This window comes from Hippopotamus amphibius, chromosome 6, assembly GCF_030028045.1.
Source record: "Hippopotamus amphibius kiboko isolate mHipAmp2 chromosome 6, mHipAmp2.hap2, whole genome shotgun sequence".
In the NCBI taxonomy this organism is placed as follows: Eukaryota; Metazoa; Chordata; class Mammalia; order Artiodactyla; family Hippopotamidae; genus Hippopotamus; species Hippopotamus amphibius.
In genome coordinates, this window is record NC_080191.1 from 75463987 (window position 1) to 75485706 (window position 21720).

Consider the following 21720-nt stretch of genomic DNA (forward strand, 5'->3'; position numbering starts at 1 on the left):
TGTATGAAGCTTACCTTGACTGCCCCACCCTCACTCATTTATCATTGCTCCAAATTCTTCTGCAGCATCGACAATCTGTGCCACACAGTTTGGTCCTTATTTATATGTTGTCATACGTAGTTCACTGTTGTTTCCTGTGTTTGTTTTATCACGACTATATTATAACTTCCTGTGGGAAAATAATATTTAGTATTTCTTCTATATCCCTCACATTGCTTATTATTGTCCCAGGTAATCAGTGAGATATTCAACAAGCCTTTGTAAAATAAATTATAATAATGATTATACTCATAGCCAATATTTATTAAGTTATGTGTATCACACACTGTGCTCTTGGATTTCGATTAATTTAATCTTCACAATGACTATGAGGTAGGTTATAATTCATATTAATGATATTAATATTAACCCCATTTTATTTACGAGAAAAGTGAAAGTGTAGTTTAGTAACAAATAGGATCATAGTAGTGAACATTCCTCTCAAAGAAAGAGGCTATCCAGAAAAGACATGGAAACTAATACATCTGCTACTCTGCACTTTCAATCTATGAAAAGGGTCCTAAGTAAAAGGGCAGGGAAAATAGGCTAACTATCCAGTTAATGGTTCAACCTCACCAATCTGTCAGAGGTCCTAAAGTCAGGACCTCTATCCCCACCTGGAACTCACAGGCCAGTGCCACACAGTAGGCACACAGTAACGTCAAACAGGTGAACTTCCTGTTACAACAAATACACTTCATAGCTTCTCTCACATTAAAAAAAATAATAATAAGTAAACTGTATGGAATCCACCATTCTCTGCCTAATTTTATTAGAATAAAAGTCATTACTGAAGAAGGAAATGACAGTGGTCTTATTTTAAAAATACTAACTGTTGGGGCTTCCTGGGTGGCACAGTGGTTAAGAATCCCCCTGCCAATGCAGGGGACATGGGTTTGATCCCTGCTCCGGGAAGATCCCACGTGCCGCGGAGCAACTAAGTCCATGTGCCACAACTATTGAGCCTGTGCTCTAGAGCCTGTGAGCCACAACTATTGAGCTCATGTGCTGCAACTACTGAAGCCCATGAGCCTAGAGCCCATGCTCCACAACAAGAGAAGCCACGGCAATGAGGAGCCCGTGCACCACAACAAAGAGTAGCCCCCACTCACCGCAACTAAAGAAAGCCCACAACAAATTTTAATAACAAAAAAAAAAAATGGGACTTCCAAGGTCGAGGAGAATTAGTTTGGAGAGAGGAATAAAGTTTATAATAATTTAGTTTTGTTACAGGCTTTCCTAATCTTGGACAATCGAGATTATGGACTTCAATTTTTAACTTGTTTAGTATCACCTCAAACGGAGTCATTTTAAATAAAAACCCACTGTGAAAAATAGAAGAACTGAATTGGAAAGCAATACATTATTACCCAATTTTACCTGACGTTGATTAGAATTTTAACGATAGACTACAAAAGGAGAAAAGGTGAAAAGGAGAAAAGGTGGGAAAAAAAATAGCAGAGAAGAAATCTCCGTAGTACTCTATTATCAATAACGACCTGAAGATTCTAATTCCCAAAGACAAATCTGCAAATATGCTTTCATGATCAATACAGTTAGCAGAATAAGAGCTAAATCTAGAACCCAGACTCTAATTTTTAGTAATAAATTCTTCCTAACATATTATAACAAACTACTCTAAAATATTCTATATAAATATTTCAAACTAACAGAAGACTAATATGGAATGAAATTTAATTTTAATAAACCAGCTTCCAAGTTCCAACTTATTTATTTTATACAGTTAATAGTCCTTAACATGATAAGCATTGATAGTTTGTAAACTACCATAAATTTTCAATAAGTTTTATATTGCATCTGTGCAATAAATAAAGTGTAGACACATAATATATTCAATGGCACGTATATGCACTATATATATATGTTTGTTATACATATCACATTTTCCAGTTTTCCTCTAAATTGTAAAAAAACTCAAATAACTATCATATTTCTTGCTAAGGAGAAATTCACATTCTTTGAAATTACTGTCTTGTATTATGGACTCTTTATTATGCTGCATATGAAAAAGGGAATATGATAACGATGAAACATTCCTGATGCATCAGACTGAAAAATTAGACATTTACGGACCATGTCTGAAGCTGAAGTTCTAATTGGTTAACCCCTTTCCCTCCCTTACTCTCCTTCTGAAAGATATATAAACTTAATTTGGTTATCAGCATGGTCTACTGGACTGAGCACAAGATGGTGTTTAAAAAAAAATATTTAGAGTTCCAATCTTGGTCTATTGTTTCAATTCTAACCTCAGTTCACTGAATGCTCTTGGATAAGTCATAAACTAAATGACATTTTTCAATTTTCCCTCTGTAAAATGGAGATAACTGTCCTACTTCATGAAGATATCATTAACTTTAATAACTGGGTAAAATACTGTGAAAATTTAAAAAATGATGAAAACGTTGAGCCCAATTAAAATTTAAACTTAAGTCATTATTCAAACTGAGAGTCTTAAAATGTACTTTTCAAAATCTAAATTGAATACTCTAATAGCATTTGTTGAAAATCACCTGACTCATCTGCACTTTCATCTTTCAAAGGGTATGGAACAGCATCAAAATAAGTGATAACTTACAATTTAGAATAGATACTCTGACCAGCTCACTAGCTCCAGAGGTGATCTGCGATTATGTAATGAAAGCCCAGGCTCATTTAACAATCCACAGCACAATTAAGAGATAAATGATCATCCAAGATAAACTGAATGTAACAGCACCAGTTAACAATGGAAATGAAAGGAAAAGACTGAAGTTATTGTCAATACAATACATTCTATCTTTCCTCATCTAAATCATAAATTATGTTTATGAAAAAGTGTAGAAATTGATATATTTGAAAACTAACTTGGTAGAAATGCTGCAAGTGTTTGCATTTTTCTTTTCTCAATTCACAAAGTTCTTGGATGGAGACAAACAGCTTTCCTAAAGAAATATGCACCGCTTTTAATTCAATAAGTAATTAGTGAGCACTACAGTATCAATTGTTCTTAAAAGGTTATGCATAATTAAATTTTATAAATTAAATGTTACTGGGACTTCTGCTTCCGGTGAGATGGAGTAGACAAACTTTCCCCTATTCCTCCCACTATGCACAACTAAAAACCAGGGACATTGTATATAACACAAACATAAGAAGACACTAAAGGATGGAGAGAAGAAGGTAGTCCAAGTAGGAAGCTCAAGACCCAAGGAACAACACAGTAATGAATACCCTGGGTGTTTGTTTTTTGCTTCATGTATTTCAGACTGGGAACCAGAGAAGCCAGCAAGCCAATGGGAGGAGACAGCCTGCTCTCTCCATCCAATGGGCAGCCTAGCAAGAAACTTTTTAGATAACTACCACTCTAACTCTAGCGAAACACCACAGAAAAAACTTCATGCCATCCCCAACCCTAATAGTAAAGACCAAGTAGGGAGCCTAGATGTCCATCCTCACCAGACTATGAAAAGGAGCCCCGAACCCGAGAGGATGTGGACAGAGAAAGCTGACTGGGAGCCACAGGCTAAGGACACACTCTCCAGTAACCACAGTGATGGTGAAGACCATGGTAGAACCTAGACATCCATGCTCACCCCACTGTAAAGACACCCCCCCCACCCCCGCGACCTCTCACTGGGGCCATCTAGGGGAATCAGGGCTTTCACCACACCCAGTGATAACAAGGCCATCCCTTCTCCAAAATACAGTGTCAGCATAAGTCATAGGGGGATTCTGAACTCATATCCCTCTCTGCCCAGCAGAAACAAGGAGCATCTTCCAGTCAACCCCACCTCCCAACCATTCTACAGAGGCCAAGTGGGGAACCTGGGCTTCCACTCCCACTGAGCAGAAACAAGGCAGCACCTCCTTTCCGCTGATGGAGAGGTGTCAGGGGAGGAGTCTACTTTTAAAATGACAAGCCATTGACTAATCTGGTTAACTGAAGTATAGTTAGCTGTTAATAGGGTTAGTATCTATGCCTATGCTAGACTGGACAGTGAGGTTCCAAAAATTCTGGTTTTTTAGAGCTTCCAGTGAGCAGAAATATGCAATGTATCAAAACATTCTAGTATGTTTAACACAGGATATATGAGGGTGAGTCAAAAATTATCCGCACTCCAGTTATATTAAACTCCGTTGGCCTCACTGTCTTATCAGCACTTTCCGTTCAAGACTACTGTCTCCCCAGTCACTGCTGTGCAGGTGTGAACATGTTACATCAGTTCATTTGTAACTGCAGTGTGAGCAAAAATGGATGCCCCACCTGTGATCTGCACAAAAGAAGAGCAGCGTGCAGTGATTCGTTTTTTGTGGTCTAAGGGTGTACCTGGTGCCATTATTTATCAAAGACTTTGTGTGCAATATGGAGAAAGGGTTTTGTCACGAAAAATGTGTACGAATGGATAGAGAAGCTCAAGGAAGGCTGCACAAGTGTTAGCCATCAAGAAGGAGCGGACACCCATCCACGGTTGGTGACAACATTGAGCGTACACGTGAAATGATTCTGTCGAATAGACAAGTGACAGTGGATTATGTGGCAAATCATTTGCAAATCAGCCATGGCTCAAAGGTTCAACAATCAACAGTGCTCGTTGCAGTGAGATGCTTATTGAAGAGCTGAAGCCTAAATTTCAGATTAAACACAGAGGACTGCTAACCAAGGGCGTTATGATCTTGCATGACAATGCACATCTGCACACTTCTGCCCACACTGTCGACACTCTGCAAAAACTTCCTTTTGAGGTGTTAAAGCATCCTCCCTATAGTCCTGATCTTGCTCCACTGGACTTTCACCTGTTTGGTCCCCTGAAAGCAGCCCTATGAGGATGAAGATTCACTTTTGATGAAGAAGTGAAGATAGCAGCGCATTCGCGGCTCACAGCTCAGCCTAAAACATTTTTTAATGAGGGAATACAAACACTTGTTGACAGATGGACAAAGTGTATTGAAAAGCAAGGAGATTATGTCAAAAAATGATGTACTTCTCTTCTCTACAAGTTAATTAAAATAAATTCTATGGCCTGAGTGTGGATAATTTTTGACTCACCCGCAAAAATGAAAAATGGACTAAAAAAAAAAAAAAAAAAGGAAAACCAAATGACAGGTATACTTTGTCTGCAAGGTTGCCAAGAGCAACTTATACAAGCATAAATTAGGCAGTGAAGTTTTGGCAGACGAACGAAATTAAAGGGAATTTTGCCAGAACATTTCTAATGCTATTGTTTCAAAAATACTTGTAGGACTTTTTGTAAGCATAAGGATTCCAAATCTAAGGTACTTTCAAAATGACACCTTGGATTTCACTGAATCATGACAATATCCTGGAGCATTAGAGAAAAAAAAAATCTCTTCATCAATAACATTTGTACTGTATAAATCTCCAAAATGCTAAAGAAGTCTAATCTTATTTCTTCAACATGACAAAATAAAATTCTAAAATGAAAGTAACATTCCAGTGTAGTCTCTTTTGTCATCAACTATAAATTATTTAATACTCTTTATTTAACAAAAATGTACAGTCCTCCCTCGGTATCCATGGAGTATTGGTTCCTGGATATCCCCCCACAGATACCAAATGCCGAGGTGCTCAAGGCCCTCATGTATTTACTACTTATGGCATGGACAAAGAGAGGCGACTGCATTGGTCATCTAGTACAAGAAAGATACAAAGATTCATTTATTCACTGACTAAGTATTTATTAAATGTTGCCGATATGCAGAATGATAGATCCTAGGGGGAAAAGAACAAGAGCTTATTACTCCAAGGAGCATAAGGACAAGACAAAAGAAAAATATTCAGTCCATTCTTGTCATTCACAGTATTACATTCTGTAAAGTCACCTGGAATACTAAATTAGTGAATACAAACCACTGCTCCTAGGGGAAATACAGCATTAGGTTCCTGTAATCCTCTGATCATATTTTCATCAACCGAATAACACATAACCTTGTTTTCTGTATGTTTCTGTTTAAAGACACATTATTTAATATGTAATGTTGATTCATTAACACTGAACTCATGGCCAATAACACTATAACTCATGCCTGAATAAAGCTTATCTAACACCCATATTTTCTCTGAAAGGGAAATCACAGCTTTCTTGCACTTAGGAACACTAGATCGCACTTCAGCACTCCACGTGGAGGCCCAGTGAAATCACCAAAAAAAAAGCACCGAAACGTGAAAAACATAGCACCACAAACACTTGTTTACAGGATGAGAGTTAAAACAAGAAGGTGGAGCATCGCGTTGTTCGACCTCAGCCGGGATGTGTACACTGGGTGACTCCTAACGCTTTGTCACCTTGTGCATATCCATGAATGACTATGAAAGCACTGCAAGTATTAACTCTGAGGTTACAAATAAATTTTAGCTAGTAGGTGACTCCGCAACTGCAGGATCTGTGAATGATAAGGATCAACTGTATATATTCAATCACGAAAATTTAGAGCAGAAAGTTAGAGATCATCTTTCCAACGTTCTCATTTTTCAGATGAGAAAAGGGTGAAAGAGCTGCATGAAATAGGCAAGCTCAGAATCTAATTAATGAAAGTCCCCAAACCCAAAACATATGGCACCTCAGAGAATGAAGAATATTCTTCAATTTTCCTCAGAGAAGATCCACAAAGTTGTATGTCAGCAGTAGGACAGAAGTCCCTGATAAGGAAAACCACTGTAGCATACTTTTCAGAGTCAGTGGCCCAGAAAAAAGTCTAGAAATTGGCCGCCTGAGAAACTTCAGCTTGACCTTATTGAAGTTAAGACAGGGAGTGACAACTAGAGAGCTTAAATATAGGTTCTGGTACCAGGTTCAAAACACTATATTATTAGAAATTTAGAAACCTCCCTGGTTGCACAGTGGTTAAGGCTCCGCATTCCCATTGCAGGGGGGCCCGAGTTCGATCCCTGGCCAGGGAACTAGATCCCACATGCATGCTACAACTAAGAGTTGCATGTCGCAACAAAGGAGCCCATCTGCCACAACTAAGGAGCCCACAAGCTGCAACTAAGACCCAGTGCAACCAGTAAATAAATAAGTAAATAAATAAATAAATAAATACTGTAAAAAAAATAAACAGAAAATTTAGCAACTAAACTTCAAAACTGAATGATGAGATTTGGTATTTATCTTTTCTAATATAAATTTGGATTGACTATATATAAAGAACAATGAAAAGAGCCAAAGCCCACAAGATGGGGGAAAAAAAGAGAAAGAATTATCTCGATGGACCAAAGTTTGACCAAGTGATACCCAAAGTGATGGGTGATTACACTTCACTTAAAAAGAGTAAATTTAGCAAATTAAAAGGAATTTAGTGAAATGTTTATGATTTTCTAACAAGAAATAAAGACAAGAATAACTGGTAACCTGGCAATATCAAAATTTTAAAGTACAACATGTTTCTCAATACAGAAAGATCAGTGGAACAAAACTATTCTGGACCGACGTTAGAATATTTAAAAATGTGGTACAAAATACAAATTGCATTATACCAGTTCTGAAAATGAGCTGAATATTAAAAAACAAAAACTAAACTTGAATCCAGAGGTGAATTCTTAATTCACATTACTCTGACTTTGGGGAATTGTTTGACCAAAGTCATTACTTCCAATTCCTTGCTAAGCTTCTTCCAATAACCTTCTTTGTTGATTCATCTTCTTCTTCCAGCCTCTAAATACTGACAGGCCCTTAAGCTCATTCCTTCATCCTCTTCATCCACATTTACTTCTTCGGCTATATCATCCAGTCTCATAGCTTTAAGTTCCATCCACATATGGACAATGTTCAAAATATACCTCCAAAATTCCAAATTCATTACATTCATCCACTACTTGGCATATAAAGATGGTTAACTCTTATAAAATCAAACTCAACATGCTGAAAACTGAACTTTCAGTTCCTTCCTGAACCCACTCTCCTCCATTCTAAGATGATAGCAACTTCATCCTACTGCTCAGGCAAAAATCCTGGATTCCCTGATTCTTCTCTTTCCCTTCCTCTCACACCTGTCAGCTCTACATAGCAGTTATGGTTTAACCTGGGGATCAGAACCATCCAGTGACATGGAATCAGGAATTTATTATAAGGCTTAGACCTTATACCACTGTAGGAGAAGCTAAGGAGTAAAGATCAAAAAGAACATGATTGGAGGATCAGAGAAAAGTCACTAACCATGGACCACTCAGGGGCACCTGTGAAGAAGTCTGCAGAAACCTGTTGCCTCTATGTTTGACACTGGGCCTGAAAATGATGACAGCAGGGCAGAATTGGTAAGAAAAAAATGTACCACAAGCTCCTAAAACAGTAACTAGCAAAGAGAGGGTGCTCAATACGTATTTGTTTATCAAATGAATCAGTGAAGTGCTAGAGAGAAGAAATGAGGCAATGGTAACATCTGAATAAATAATGGCAAAAAATATTCGGAACTGATGAAAAACTATATATTTTCCAGAAGCCAAATAAATTTCAGTTAGAAAAACAAAACTCCATACCTAGACTCATCATAGTGAATCTGAACTACACTAAACACAAAGACAGGCTCTTAAAAGTAAAACAGAAAGAAAGGAAGGTTATCTTTAAAGGAGACAACTGTACTGACAGCTGATTCCCCAACAGTAACGTTGAGAGTCAGAAGACACTGGAATGAAATCATAGATATTCTAAAGGAAAAATAACTGTTTACTTCAAATTCAATGTCCAAAGAATAAGGGTAAACTAAAGACTGTCATAAAAACAAACGGAATTAGCTACTAGCAGAGCCTAAAAGAAATGTTAAAGAATGTAACGACTGACAGAAGTTTAGTAATTCCACATAGAAAGCATGAAGTAATAGAGGGGATGCATAACAAAAGAAGTTGTGAATAAACAGGAAAAGCAAATCTTGACTGTGCATAATAAAAATAAGAATGTATTATGGGCTTTAATAAAAAAGAAAAAGTCAATAATTACACATAAGTTGGAAAGAAGTGATTAGAATTAAAGTATATTATTTGGAAAGGTAAAAATGTCAACTTTAGACTTACTGAGTTAAATACACATGCTAAAATTTCTATAGTAAAATTTCTAGAACAAAATTTCAAATTAAGCAAGAAAAAAAATGAGAAAAAAACTATCGAAATAAAAAAAGGAAAGAAAGAAGAAAATACAAAGAAGGTAGGACAAATAACACAATAAGATGGTGAAAATGTTTTCATATTTATGACTAAATTAAATAAGTATAAAAAACAAAATGCTCCATTTAAAAGGTAACCAAAGCATGCAACATACCTTTTTGAGGGATACATTTCAACCTACTACACCAGGCAAACACGAACCAAAAAGAGAGAAGAGGAAAGAAAAAAGGTGACAGAGTTCTAGTAATGTCTACTAATGGCAGACAATGCATTAGGTGTGAACAAGGGTAGTATGGTAAGATCAGTTAGAGGCCACTGTGGTAGTCCAGGTAATATAATGCTAGTGTGAATTAAGGTCATGACTATGGAACAAAAGAAAGTCAATAAATTTAAGCAATACCTAGGAAGTAAAACTAATAGGGCTTCACTGGATAACCAGCTAAGGGAGACAAAGATGATTTATAGGTTTCTGGCTGTAAAACTGATCAGAATATGTTAGCAATCGCTATCTTCTAGCCAGTTACTTTCTAAAGCATGGAGAATATCAATTCTTTTTATTGATCATTAACTCTCCAAGGTTAGGCCTGATTCTCTACTCTGGTTTTCTTGGTCTGTCACAATCTGGTCCTAGTCTACCTTATTCAAGTGTCCACTTCCATAAACGCTAGTGACCTGAGAAACATTTCATGTAATTTCATGCTTTTTTCAGACTATATACCTTGAGTACCATGCCTACATATTTACAAAGTTCTACTCAAATGAACCTTCTTCTGTGGAACCTTCATTGTACTATTATCGACAATTAAAATATTTTATATGTAATATAAGATTGTCTGGGCTTCTGTAGTACTTGCCTCACACTGATATAGTACAGCATTTGTCACACTGATATTAATCTACATCTGTCCCTCCAGTCAAGCTACTCATACCTTCAGGATAGGGCTTATCCATCTTTTTATTCCCAGCACCTAACAATGTGGTTTGCACACAGATGGTTTTCAAGGAATGGTTACTGAATAGTGATTAGTCAGTTTTAACTAGCACTGCTACTTACTATGCTGAAAGTCCAAAAGTAAATGGAAGACAAAGAGGATAGCGATTTTTTTTTCACTTTTATAAATTAGGTTCTGAAAAAGATGAATAAAGGTCTTTGTTTCTTAGTAATGAATTCATGTAATTTACAGTTAATGTATTCTAAACTCCCTTGAGACTATGTAATACGGTCTATACTTTCTACAATAAATCCATATTTAAATGCCGAAGCAATTTTAAAATCTAAATAATACATATTCCAGCTCTAGTTATGAAAGTTAAAACATTACTCAGAAGAGGTAAATTTGATGATATCTGAGGAACTCGTGTCATTGCATAACAGTCAGGAGAAATACTTTTGACACCAGCATGTTAATTTACATACAATTTAGATCATCAATTTTCAAACAATTAAATAAAAACAGAATGTACTTTCTTAAAAAGCTGCATAATCTAGACTTCCTCTGATGACTGAAAACATGCTTACGAAACGTGCCATGACTTCTGTTCACCAAAATGAACATGAACTATCTTTGAGCTGCAGATATAGAAGACTTCTAGTTGATAGAGGTTTCTAATTAAAATATTACACATAATTTAGTATAAATAAAATTGTCAAATCTGTAGTGTTTACACTGAACAATGCTGGTATGTATATGGGCATTTAGAAAATCTAAACCTTAAATTGTTATTACACAATGAAATGTTTCCTATAATTAAGTATAATTTTTCAAAAATCAAGGTTATATATAACAGGTACCAATGTAATAAAAGATACTGAAAACAACCACTAGCAACACCACTTCATAAAGCTTTGCAAAAATCATGGATCCTAACTGTTCTCACTATCCCATTATTCAACACTTGGAAGTCCAGTTTGCAAAGATCGTTTTCTGATGTACACAAAGAACAAAATGAGCTCCTTCCATACCCTTCCCCCATATCCTTTCCCCTGAGATTCAAAGCTTAATATGAGTTCCATTTTCCAGAGATAAAAGGACTGCATTAACAATGATGTGCCCTAGCTTTCTTCTTTTTACAATAAATTACCATATTTATATTTTGAAGCTGTCATATGCTAGAGGATATTAAATATCCTCATCATAATTAACTCTTTAAACCAAATTAAATGGCTCGGTTAAAAACAGACTGTGAAAGTTAAAAGAATATAATTCTATCACTAATTATTTTATGATTATTTTAATAATCAGAGCTATTTAAATTTATTCCATAATTGATTTTAACAGAGAAATGCACAGTGGCTAAAAAGCTCAAATTTTTCTTCCTTTTACCCTTAAGCTATAAACAAGAATTTGAACTTGGGATGTTTAGCAATAAATTTATAGTAACTTCATAAATACTTCAGGCCAAATCCTAATATTGCAAGCTATAACAAATTGCTAATTTTTAAAATTCCATCCATAATTATATCAAATATAAGCCATTAGACTATAACATAAGTGTTTCATTTTACTAAGGCTTATTAATATTTTTCTTTCTGCAGTAGACTAATATAATGACATGGAGAGTAACTCTCCTTTATGTATACAATATAAACTCAAGAAGGTCTATAGTAAAATACTATGTTCACAGGCTACTTGGATTAGTCTGAATCACATTCTCTCTAATGTGATTCAAAGTAGGAACTACACTAGTATTTAATCTACACAATATTCCCCAGAGATATCTACCGGGTAACAAGCTCCTTATAACATAAAAGCTGACTTAGAAAAATTGCAATTAAGGAAAACATACATTAAATCAGAACAAATGACACAAGCAAAAGGTTCTCATTACAAAGAATAATTTTAAATGAATAAATATAAATATAAAAGTTAAATTCTGGTGGCGCAGTGGTTAAGAATCTGCCTGCCAATGCAGGGGACATGGGTTCTATCCCTGGGCCAGAAGATCCCACACGCCGCGGAGCAACTAAGCCTGTGCACCACAACCACAGAGCCTGTGCTCTAGAGCCTGCGAGCCACAACTACTGAGCCCACTTGCTGCAACTACTGAAGCCCTCACACCTAGAGCCAGTGCTCCACAACAAGAGAAGCCACCACACTGAGAAGCCCACACACCGCAACAGAGTAGCTCTCCGCTCACCACAACTAGAGAAAGCCTGCATGCAGCAACAAAGACCCCATGCAGCCAAAAATAAAATAAATAAATAATAAAATAAATATTTTAAAAAAAGTTAAATTCCAAAGAATTAAATGATAAAACAAAGATGATACTAATTTCTCTTTAGTGAATGAATATGTGAAAGAAAGTATTTTGACTCCAGTGAAGTTATAAGCACATTTTGAAACCATGTGCTCCTTTTCTCCTAGGTGCTTTTTATACTTATTTTTGGTAGTGGCCTGAGAATGATTTTCTGTAGGAAGTAGGGAAGACAAAATGAAAGTTAAGTGGAATTACTAAAACCTCATAGACAGCGGGCAGAGGAACTGAATAGCCAGTCACAGCTTCTCCTTTCCTCTGCCAGCCCACTTAGGAAAACAGCATATCAAGAACTTGATACAGTAACCATTCAAAAGGGCTGAAACCCAAGGAAGCATTTGTCTTAAAAAAAAGTTTGCTGCGTGATGAGAATATGTTCGTGATGAGAATATGTTCGAATAGGATAACCAAAGCTGTTAGTATGGGCCATTTTCTAAAAGGTAAAAGTAACCATTGTTATACCCGCCCAAAACATGACCAGCCAAATAGCTCAGTTATTAAGTGTACTATGTAATAATATTGGTTATACTAGTGTTTTTAATTCTAATTTCACTTATTTAAAATAATTCCTTTAATAAAATGTAAATTTATTTTAAAAACTCTTTTAAATTTTTAAAAAATCTTAAAGACTCTATGTAAATTTATTTAAAAACTCTTAAAAAGAGTTAAGCATTTTGTTCAAAAATAGAACAGAGCGGGGAAAAAGAAAAAGGCTCTGCTCAGCAGAAAGTAAGACTTTTTTCTCCCTATAGTTTATTAGCTATATTCTTGCTGACTTAATCCTTCCTTATACAAGAACATTTTTTTTCAACAGTCTGAATATTTTACTACTATAATCTCTTTCTTAAAAATAATAACACTAGTTCAAGTAAGCATGAGAAATAGAATTAATCATTCTTTTCTTTAAATAAATCTGAGCAAAAGAAAAAAACCCCACTTTAGTCAGCAGAGTAAGAGGACTTTTCATACATTTTCAAGTAAAGTAGAATCATGTAGTTGATTCTACTTACTTCACCGTGCTTGTTATAAAGCAATATTATTTTTGCACTGTAGCCCACTAGCTTTTAGTCTATAAGGGCAGAACCCATATTTACTTTGTGCGCGCCTACAATTAAATGTAGAGTATGAATACATCTTCACAAGCTGATGACCTAAGCACTATTATTGTGGACAGTCTACAGATGAGGAAGCTTAAAAAGATTAAGTAAGAACAGCAAGTAAGTAGTAGAGCTAGGATCTGGTTCTGTGCATTCCTGGCCAAAAACCCATGTTCTTTACCACTATACATATCACCAAGGTTATTTTAAGACATTTGTTACCAAAAAATCTACAAATAGAAATTTTGTGACTTATGTTCTTGCTCTCCAGGTGTTTAATAATTTATAATTAATTACACAAATAAAGATATGTGCATTTTAAAAGGGAAAAATGAACAGGGATTGGAATTAAACAGGAAATGATTCACATAGAAAAGTGAATTTACGCAGTTCAGCAAATAACAGAATTGTAGCATCGGCAAAAGGGGAATATGAACTTTTAAATCTACTTCACCGAAAACAACAAAAATAACAGCAAACAGTGAAATGCTTACCGGGTGCCGCCTGTTCTAAAATATTTTACATAGATGCGGGTGAGTCGAGCACTATCTGCACTCTGGTTATATTAAAACTTCTATAAATTCTACAGCCAGAGTGCAGATAACGTTTGACTCACCCTCATATTAGTTCATTTAATCTTCACAGAAGTCTTAAAAGGTCAATTCCTATTTTACTGATGAGGAATCCGAGGCACAGAAACAAGGACCGTGTTCCGGGCCACACAGGTAACAAGAAGATTGAAACCCAGGCTGTCTGGCTCTAGAACCTGTGCTCTAAACTATGCTCTACAAATAATGAGCTTATACTGCTCACTGTAAGTCACTGACATGGTACTACAGAGTCTGCGCTCTACAGACCACCTTTGTAATCCTCGCTTTTGACAATGATCACATTTTTTAGTGGTACATGAGTTAATATAAATCAACAATAATTTTAAAGCGTTATACAGCTTTCAGATGAAAATCTGCATTGTGTGTCTGTAAAGCTCAACACAATGTAAACTGCTAGGATATACACAAGTTATCTTAGGCCATGATAAATCAACATTAAGTTAATATACCTTGAATGTTCAGAAATGGTACTACGAGGAGTGAAAAGAGCAAAGTTTAGATTTTAATTGCCATCAACAGGGCATTTAATAGATTTTTCCACTTGCATTACATTTTAATCTAACAGGAATCTATACTTTAACCACTTTATTACAGCAGCTAAGGGAGATTCAAAACCATACTTTGAAAGCCTAAGACTTCATTAAAAAAAAAATCACTGCAGACATTTTAAAACATTGGTATTTATATTATATCTTTCAAGACATTCCACTCCATACTAAACTTCGTAGAAATATTTAGGAGTACAATCAAGAAAAGAAATTAGCTTGTCTCATAGAATTTTAATATCTTAGTCCCATTTCACTAATCACATGCTATGATTCTTATGATTCAGAGACAGGGCTACTCTCCTTTCAAACTATTATAGGCATATTTCTCATAACGCTCTCTGACAATGCATCTAACACAAGTATTAGCTATAAACTCATTTATTTCGTGAAAACTGCTATAATACATAACATTCTCCTCATGCAAAAAAGCATACTACTCTGGCTAACTGAATAATACATATTTTATGTAATAGTTACCATGTTATATTTCATATTAAATACCTTATTTATGAAAACTGACACCCATGTTACATAAATAAACCATGTACCTACACCAATGTAACTTGCATATTTCTATCCAAAAAATCATCTTAAATGCTGACATTCTGCTGTGTTTTAAAGAGGTGCTAGAATCAAAAATAATTCATTTTTTTATAAAAAGACATTCAAATAGGTAAAATTTTAAAAAATATATTTTAAAACATACTAAGAATAAAAGCAAATGACAAACTACTAAATTGAATTATACTTTGCTATATTTAATTGCAATGGACAAATGGAAGGAAAAAATTAATAATATTTTTAACACTTTGAAAATGGACATTCTACATTTAGCATCATGTAGCTGTTAAGTGCTGCTAAGAATTACAATCTGTAAAAAGCAAAACAAAATGATCTTTCAAAACTCAATGAAACAATCACAAAAACACACAAGGGTTTATACCCCTTAAACTAAATATTATAAATACAGCATTCAGGCAAAATAGAAGACTTAGTAATGAAGCAATTTAACAAATTTTACTTCATCTTTGAAGTCTTATTTCCATAGAACCATATTCACCTGTGTCTTTTAGGGGAAAAAAAAAAGAAGAAGAGGGAGAGGAAGAAGCAGCAGTCGCAGCAGAATTAATTAATCAGAACTAATCCCTCAGCTGCCACTGTTTAGAAGAGAGGTGGTCTTCTCTAAGGCACTTCCAGAAAAACATATGGGCCTACACTCAGCTTGCACGACTATTGATGTGGAGGTTCCAAAGTGAACAGGCGACCCAGAATATCTGTATACCCAACACTTTATCAGGAAGAATAATCTTGAGCTTACTACTTAGCAATGCTTATCCAAAGATGGGGGAGAATTTCAAAAAAATATTGATTAATAATATTTAATTATTCATATTATTAGTAATTAATAGTGTTAGAGTAATATAACACATTGTATTGATAATATTGGTTAATAATTAACAAAAGATTAATTTATATTAATACCAATACACAGCTAAGATTAAATTTGACAAATAATATTTTTGGCTAAGTACTGATAAGTAATAAACCAAAGATTATTCTTCCTGACAAAGTATCTAGCATACAGATATTCTAAATTTCCAATATTATTTCTCTTATCTAATCTTTTATATTATTCTATAGAACATATATATTCTAACCAATCCTACAGTCAAAGTTACCTATCCTTGGATTAAACCAGACAAATAGAGATTGAAATATCTAAATAACACTATTTGGGGACCCAGATAATTGCTATGGCTAAACAGTACTTTGCTATTAAGTCACAAACTCTTACTTAAGGATGTACAATGTTAACTACTCTATTTTTTCATACTCATATGGCTTAATAAACTTTTTTTAGTTAGGATTTACCACACTACACAGTATCTTTATTTGAAAATACACAGTCTCTTAAGAGACTTAATCTTCTGGAACCTGGATTCACATAACTCATTATATATCCTTCATTCCATTAGCTACAAAAAAACAAACCTGTGGTTTATCTTTGGCAAGTAAAAAGGATTTCATGGCATGCATTGGTACACTTTTAACCTCTCTGCCAACGTTATCTTATTTACTTTCTCTTCATGATTTTCTTGATTAATAAACATTTTTTGTTTTGTTGTTATGTGTTTACTTACATAAGATGCCATAAAAAATTGTGGAACAAGGTAAAATTAAACAAGGTTTTGGAAAAACAATTAAAATATTCATGCCAAGGCATTTTTTACTCTAAAATAGCAACCAATGAAGTCACAAAAAGGTTAGTGAAAAAATTAACACAATGAACATAATGAAAAATTTTAATGTAATTCTACAATTAAAACCCTACCCCCAATAAAGTATAGATAAGTGTTTGCTATCCAAATGCAAACATGAAGTAGTTTCCTTCAAAGGAAAAAAATGCTTGTTTTCAAAACCTTTAATTATAATAGTAATGATCATATCTTACATTCATAATTCACTTGACAGGAACACTTTCAAGTAAAGCCTATTTCCACTTTAACAATTTAACAAAGTTCATTTCTTTATATTAGAAATCACTTTTAAGATTAAAATTAGTTAAGTTTAAAGGATACTACAAAATGTTAGCTGAGATTTATGGGTACACACATAAAGTATACTGTAAAAGTACTTTACTTTTTTTTTTGTCAAATACATGTAAAATACCCAGTAAACAGCGAGGCCTTCTACAAACAGTATTACTTCATGTAAAAACGATGGGGAAACAAAGGTGCCTACTTACCCTTCTCCTCCCATTCTTGTTATCTTTAGGCGAAAATCCACAGAATTCAGACTGGGAGGCTTCCATTTCAAAATATCATCACATCGACCAGGTTTATATTTCTAAAGTGAATTAAAATGATGATAATAGTTAATAAGAAGCTAAAAAAATTAAACCTTGGATTTATTAAATACAATATCAGTTACTTTTTATTAAGCAAAATCAATGCTTCTCATAATTTTAATCTGCATTTCTCTAATGACAAAAGATACTGAAGATCTTTTAATTTGCTTATTTGCTGCTATCTGTGTATCTTTGGTGAAGAGTCTGTTCAAAATTTTACCTTTGTTTTTACAGGGTTATCTCCTTATAACTGACCTGTAAGAGTTGTTTATATGTTCTGAATAGATAGTCTTGTTTGGATATTTGTACTGCAAAAATATTTTCTACCAGTTTTTGTCTTGCTTTTTCATTTTCTTAAAATTTCTTTTGAATATATTTTAATGAAGTCAAAACCATCTATTTTTTCCAACTTTATTGAGGTATGACTGAGAAATAAAAAGTTTAAGGTGTACAACATGATGTTTTGATATATGTATACACTGTGAAATGATTACCATAATCAAGCTAATTAACATATCCATCATCTCACAGTTACTTCTTTGTGTGTGTTGTTAGAACATTTAAGATCTATTCCCTCAGGAAATTGCAAGTATACTTTATAATGAACCATACTCACCATGCTATACATTAAGGTCTCCAGAACTTATTCATCTTATAATTGAAAGTTTCTACTCTTTGATTAATACCTCTCCTCCTCTCCTACCCTCCTAGCCTCCTGTACCCACCATTCCATACTCTAAGTTTGACTTTTTTTTTTCTTAAAGATTCCATGTATATGTGAGAGCTTATTTCATTAGCATAATGTACTCCAGGTTCATCTATGTTGTCACAATTGGCAAATTTTCTTCTTTCTTAAGGCTAAATAATATTCCATTGAATATGTATACCATATTTTCTTCATTCATTCATCCACTGATGGACACAAATTGTTTCCACATTTTGGCTACTGTGTATATTCCTGCAGTAAAGATGGGAACTCAGGTATCTCTTCAAGATGCTGATTTTATTTCTTTTGGATACATATCCAAAAGTGGAATTGCTGAATGACAAGGCAGTTCTATTACTAATTTTTTGAGGAACCTCTGTACAATTTTTCATAAGAGCTGTATCAATTTACATTCCTACCAACAATGCACAAGGGTTCCCTTTTCTGCACATCCTCATCAGCATGTCATCTTTTCACTTTTTGATAATGTCCACCGTAACTGGTGTCAGGTGATATCTCAGCGTGGTTTTGATTTGCATTTGCCCGATGATTATTGGTGCTGAGCATCTTTTCAAAATTGTCAATTTTAAACTTTTATAATTTGTGCTTTGTGTGCCCTCTTTAAGGAATCTTTGCCTATCCTAAGGTCACTGCAATTTTCCACTACATTTTCTTACAGAAATTTTATAGTTTTAACTCTTATTTTTAGGCATATGATCCATTTGAGGTTAATTTACTTATATGATGTGAAGTAAGGGACTGTTCACTGTTTGGCAGATGGATAGCAAATTGATCCAGCACCATCTGTTCAAAGATTATCCTTCCCTCACTGAATTGCCTTGACATCTTTGTCAAAAATCAATTATTACAGATATAGATACATTTCTATTCTTACTAATCTGTTGCATTGATAAATATGCCTTTCTTCCTGCTCAAAGCATACTGTCTTCATTACTGTAGTTCTATATTAAGTTTTGAAATCAGGTTGTATAAGTCCTCAAACTTTGCTCTTCTTTTTCCAAACCCTTTTAGCTAATGTAGCATTTATATTTCCACATGTATTTTAAAATTACCTGGTCAATTTCTATGAAAAATAAGTTTACTGGGATTTTAATAAGACTGAAGTGAATCAATAGATCAGTTAAGGGAAAAATGACATCTTAACAACACTGAATCCTTCGATTCACGAACACTGCAAACCTCTCTATTTACTTGGGTCTTCCTAATTTCTCTCAGCAATGTTTTGTAGTTTTCAGCATACAGGTCTTGCACAACTTTTGTTAAATTTAATCCTATTAGTATAATATTTTGGTGGTATTGTTAACACAAAAAATCAGTTGTTTCTATACAACAGCAATGAATAATCCAAAAAAGAAATTAAGAAATCAATTCAATTTACAATAGCATCTAAAAGAACAAAATACCAAGAAATAAATTTAACCAAGGAAATGAATGGTCTATATACTGAAAACTACAAAACATTACTGAAAATGTTTTTAAAAAGACCTAAAAATGGAAAGACATCCCATATTCATAGATAGGAAAGTGATATTGTGATTTATGATACATATATATTTGGTCTTCATTCCCATTTCTGGCACAAAGCTCCTAAAACCCTTGGGATTTCCAAAGTGATGAGAGTAATGTGTCTTTTGTTATGTTAATGAGGTAACTTTGAGGTAGTACCTAAGGATGGGGCTAGTTGCCAGAGGAGCCAACCAAGTGATCAGAGGGGTGGAACTTTCAGTCCTGAATTGACAACCTGGACTTTAACTGGTGTCTGAAGGCCAAGGAGAGGATCCTTGGAACCTTCAATCTACAGCTAGTCAATCAGAAGCACAGGTAATAACCTGAACCTGCAACTGGCACCTGAAGTTAAGGGGTGGGGGGTAGGGGGGAACGGTGGAATTGGAGGCGGGACAGTCTTTAAGAGCCCTCAACCTGTGGAATCTGATGCTATCTCTGGGTAGACAGTGTCAGAATTGAGTTGAATTGTAGGACACCCAGCTGGTGTCAGGAAGTGCTCATTGGTGTGGGGAAACACCCCTCCCACACTGGAACTGGTCTCAAAACACCAATTAAGATGACTTAATATTGCTAAAATGTCAATACTACTCAAAGCAATCCATAGATTCAATGCAATCCCTATCAAAATTCCAACAGCGTTTTTTTAACAGAAGTAGAAAAGCCAATCCTCAAATTCATATGGAGTTATGCCCTGAAGAGCCAAAACAATCTTGAAGAAAGAACAACAGTTATGACTCACACTTCTCAATTTCAAAACTTACTATAAAGCTATAGTAATCAAAATGGAGGGGCTGACATAAGGATAGACATTTAAACCAATGGAATAAAACTGAGAGTACAGAAATAAACTCTATGTCAACACCCAATTAATATTTTTTACAAGGATGCCAAGTCCATTCAATGGGGAGAGAATACTCTCTTCAACAAATGATGCTGCAACAGCTGGATATACAAACACTAACTAAAAATGGACCAAAGACCTAAATATAACAGTTAAAACCGTAAAACTTTTAAAAGAAAACACAGTGGTAAATTTTCATGATCTTGGATTTGGTGAATTCTTAGAAATGATATCAAAAGCACAAGCAATTAAAAAATAAATTGGACTTTATCAAAACTAAAAAACTTGTGCATCACAAGGTATCATCAAGAAAGTGAAAAGATAACCTGCAGAATGGGGAAAAAATATCTGCAAATCATATATCTGATAAGGCTTTAATATCCAAAATATATAAAGAATTCCTACAACTCAACAACAAAAAGACAACCCAATTTTTAAAATTGTCAAAGAACCTGAGTAGACATTTCTTTCATAGAAGACATACAAATGGTGAATAAGCACATAAAAAGATGCTCTAAAAAGATGCTCAGTATCATTAGACATAAGGGAAATGTAAATCAAAACCATAATGAGATACCACTTCATACGGGTGACTGTAATTTTTTTTCCAAAGGAAAATAACAAGTCTTGGAGAGGATGTGAAGAAATCAGTAACCATGTACACAGCTGTAAGAATATAAAATGATGCAGCCACTATGGATAATAATTTGATGGTTCCTCAAAAAGTTAAGCACAGAATTACCATATGACTCTGCACATGATACAGAGCAGAAAAAATTTAAAAACAGGGACTCAAACAGATACATGTCAACGTGTATGGCAGCATTATTTACAGTGGTCAAAAGCTGGAAACAACCTAGGTTTCCATCACTATATAAATGGGTAAACAAAATGTAGTATATACATAGAATGGATTCATTCAGCCACAAAAAAGAATGAAGTTCTGATACACGCTACAAAATGAATGAACCTCAAAAATACTATGCTAAGTGAAATAAGCCAAACACAAAAGGACAAAAATTGTATGATTCCACCAATACAGTTCCACAGTAGGCAAATTCATAGTGACAGAAAGTAGATTAGAGGTACCAAGGGCAGGGGGTGGGTGGAGGGAGAGTTATTGCTTTAATGGT

At 34.5% G+C, this 21720-nt stretch overlaps 1 protein-coding gene across 2 annotated transcripts in view; it reads right to left on the reverse strand.

Annotated features, from left to right (window-relative positions):
* RNGTT (RNA guanylyltransferase and 5'-phosphatase) overlaps window positions 1–21720 on the reverse strand; it is a 219499-nt gene that overhangs the window by 66186 nt on the left and 131593 nt on the right. For both annotated transcript variants that reach the window (XM_057738725.1, XM_057738726.1), the window contains exon 13: window positions 17412–17512. In XM_057738725.1, coding sequence (XP_057594708.1) covers window positions 17412–17512 — 101 coding nt within the window. The remainder of the gene's footprint in view (window positions 1–17411; window positions 17513–21720) is intronic.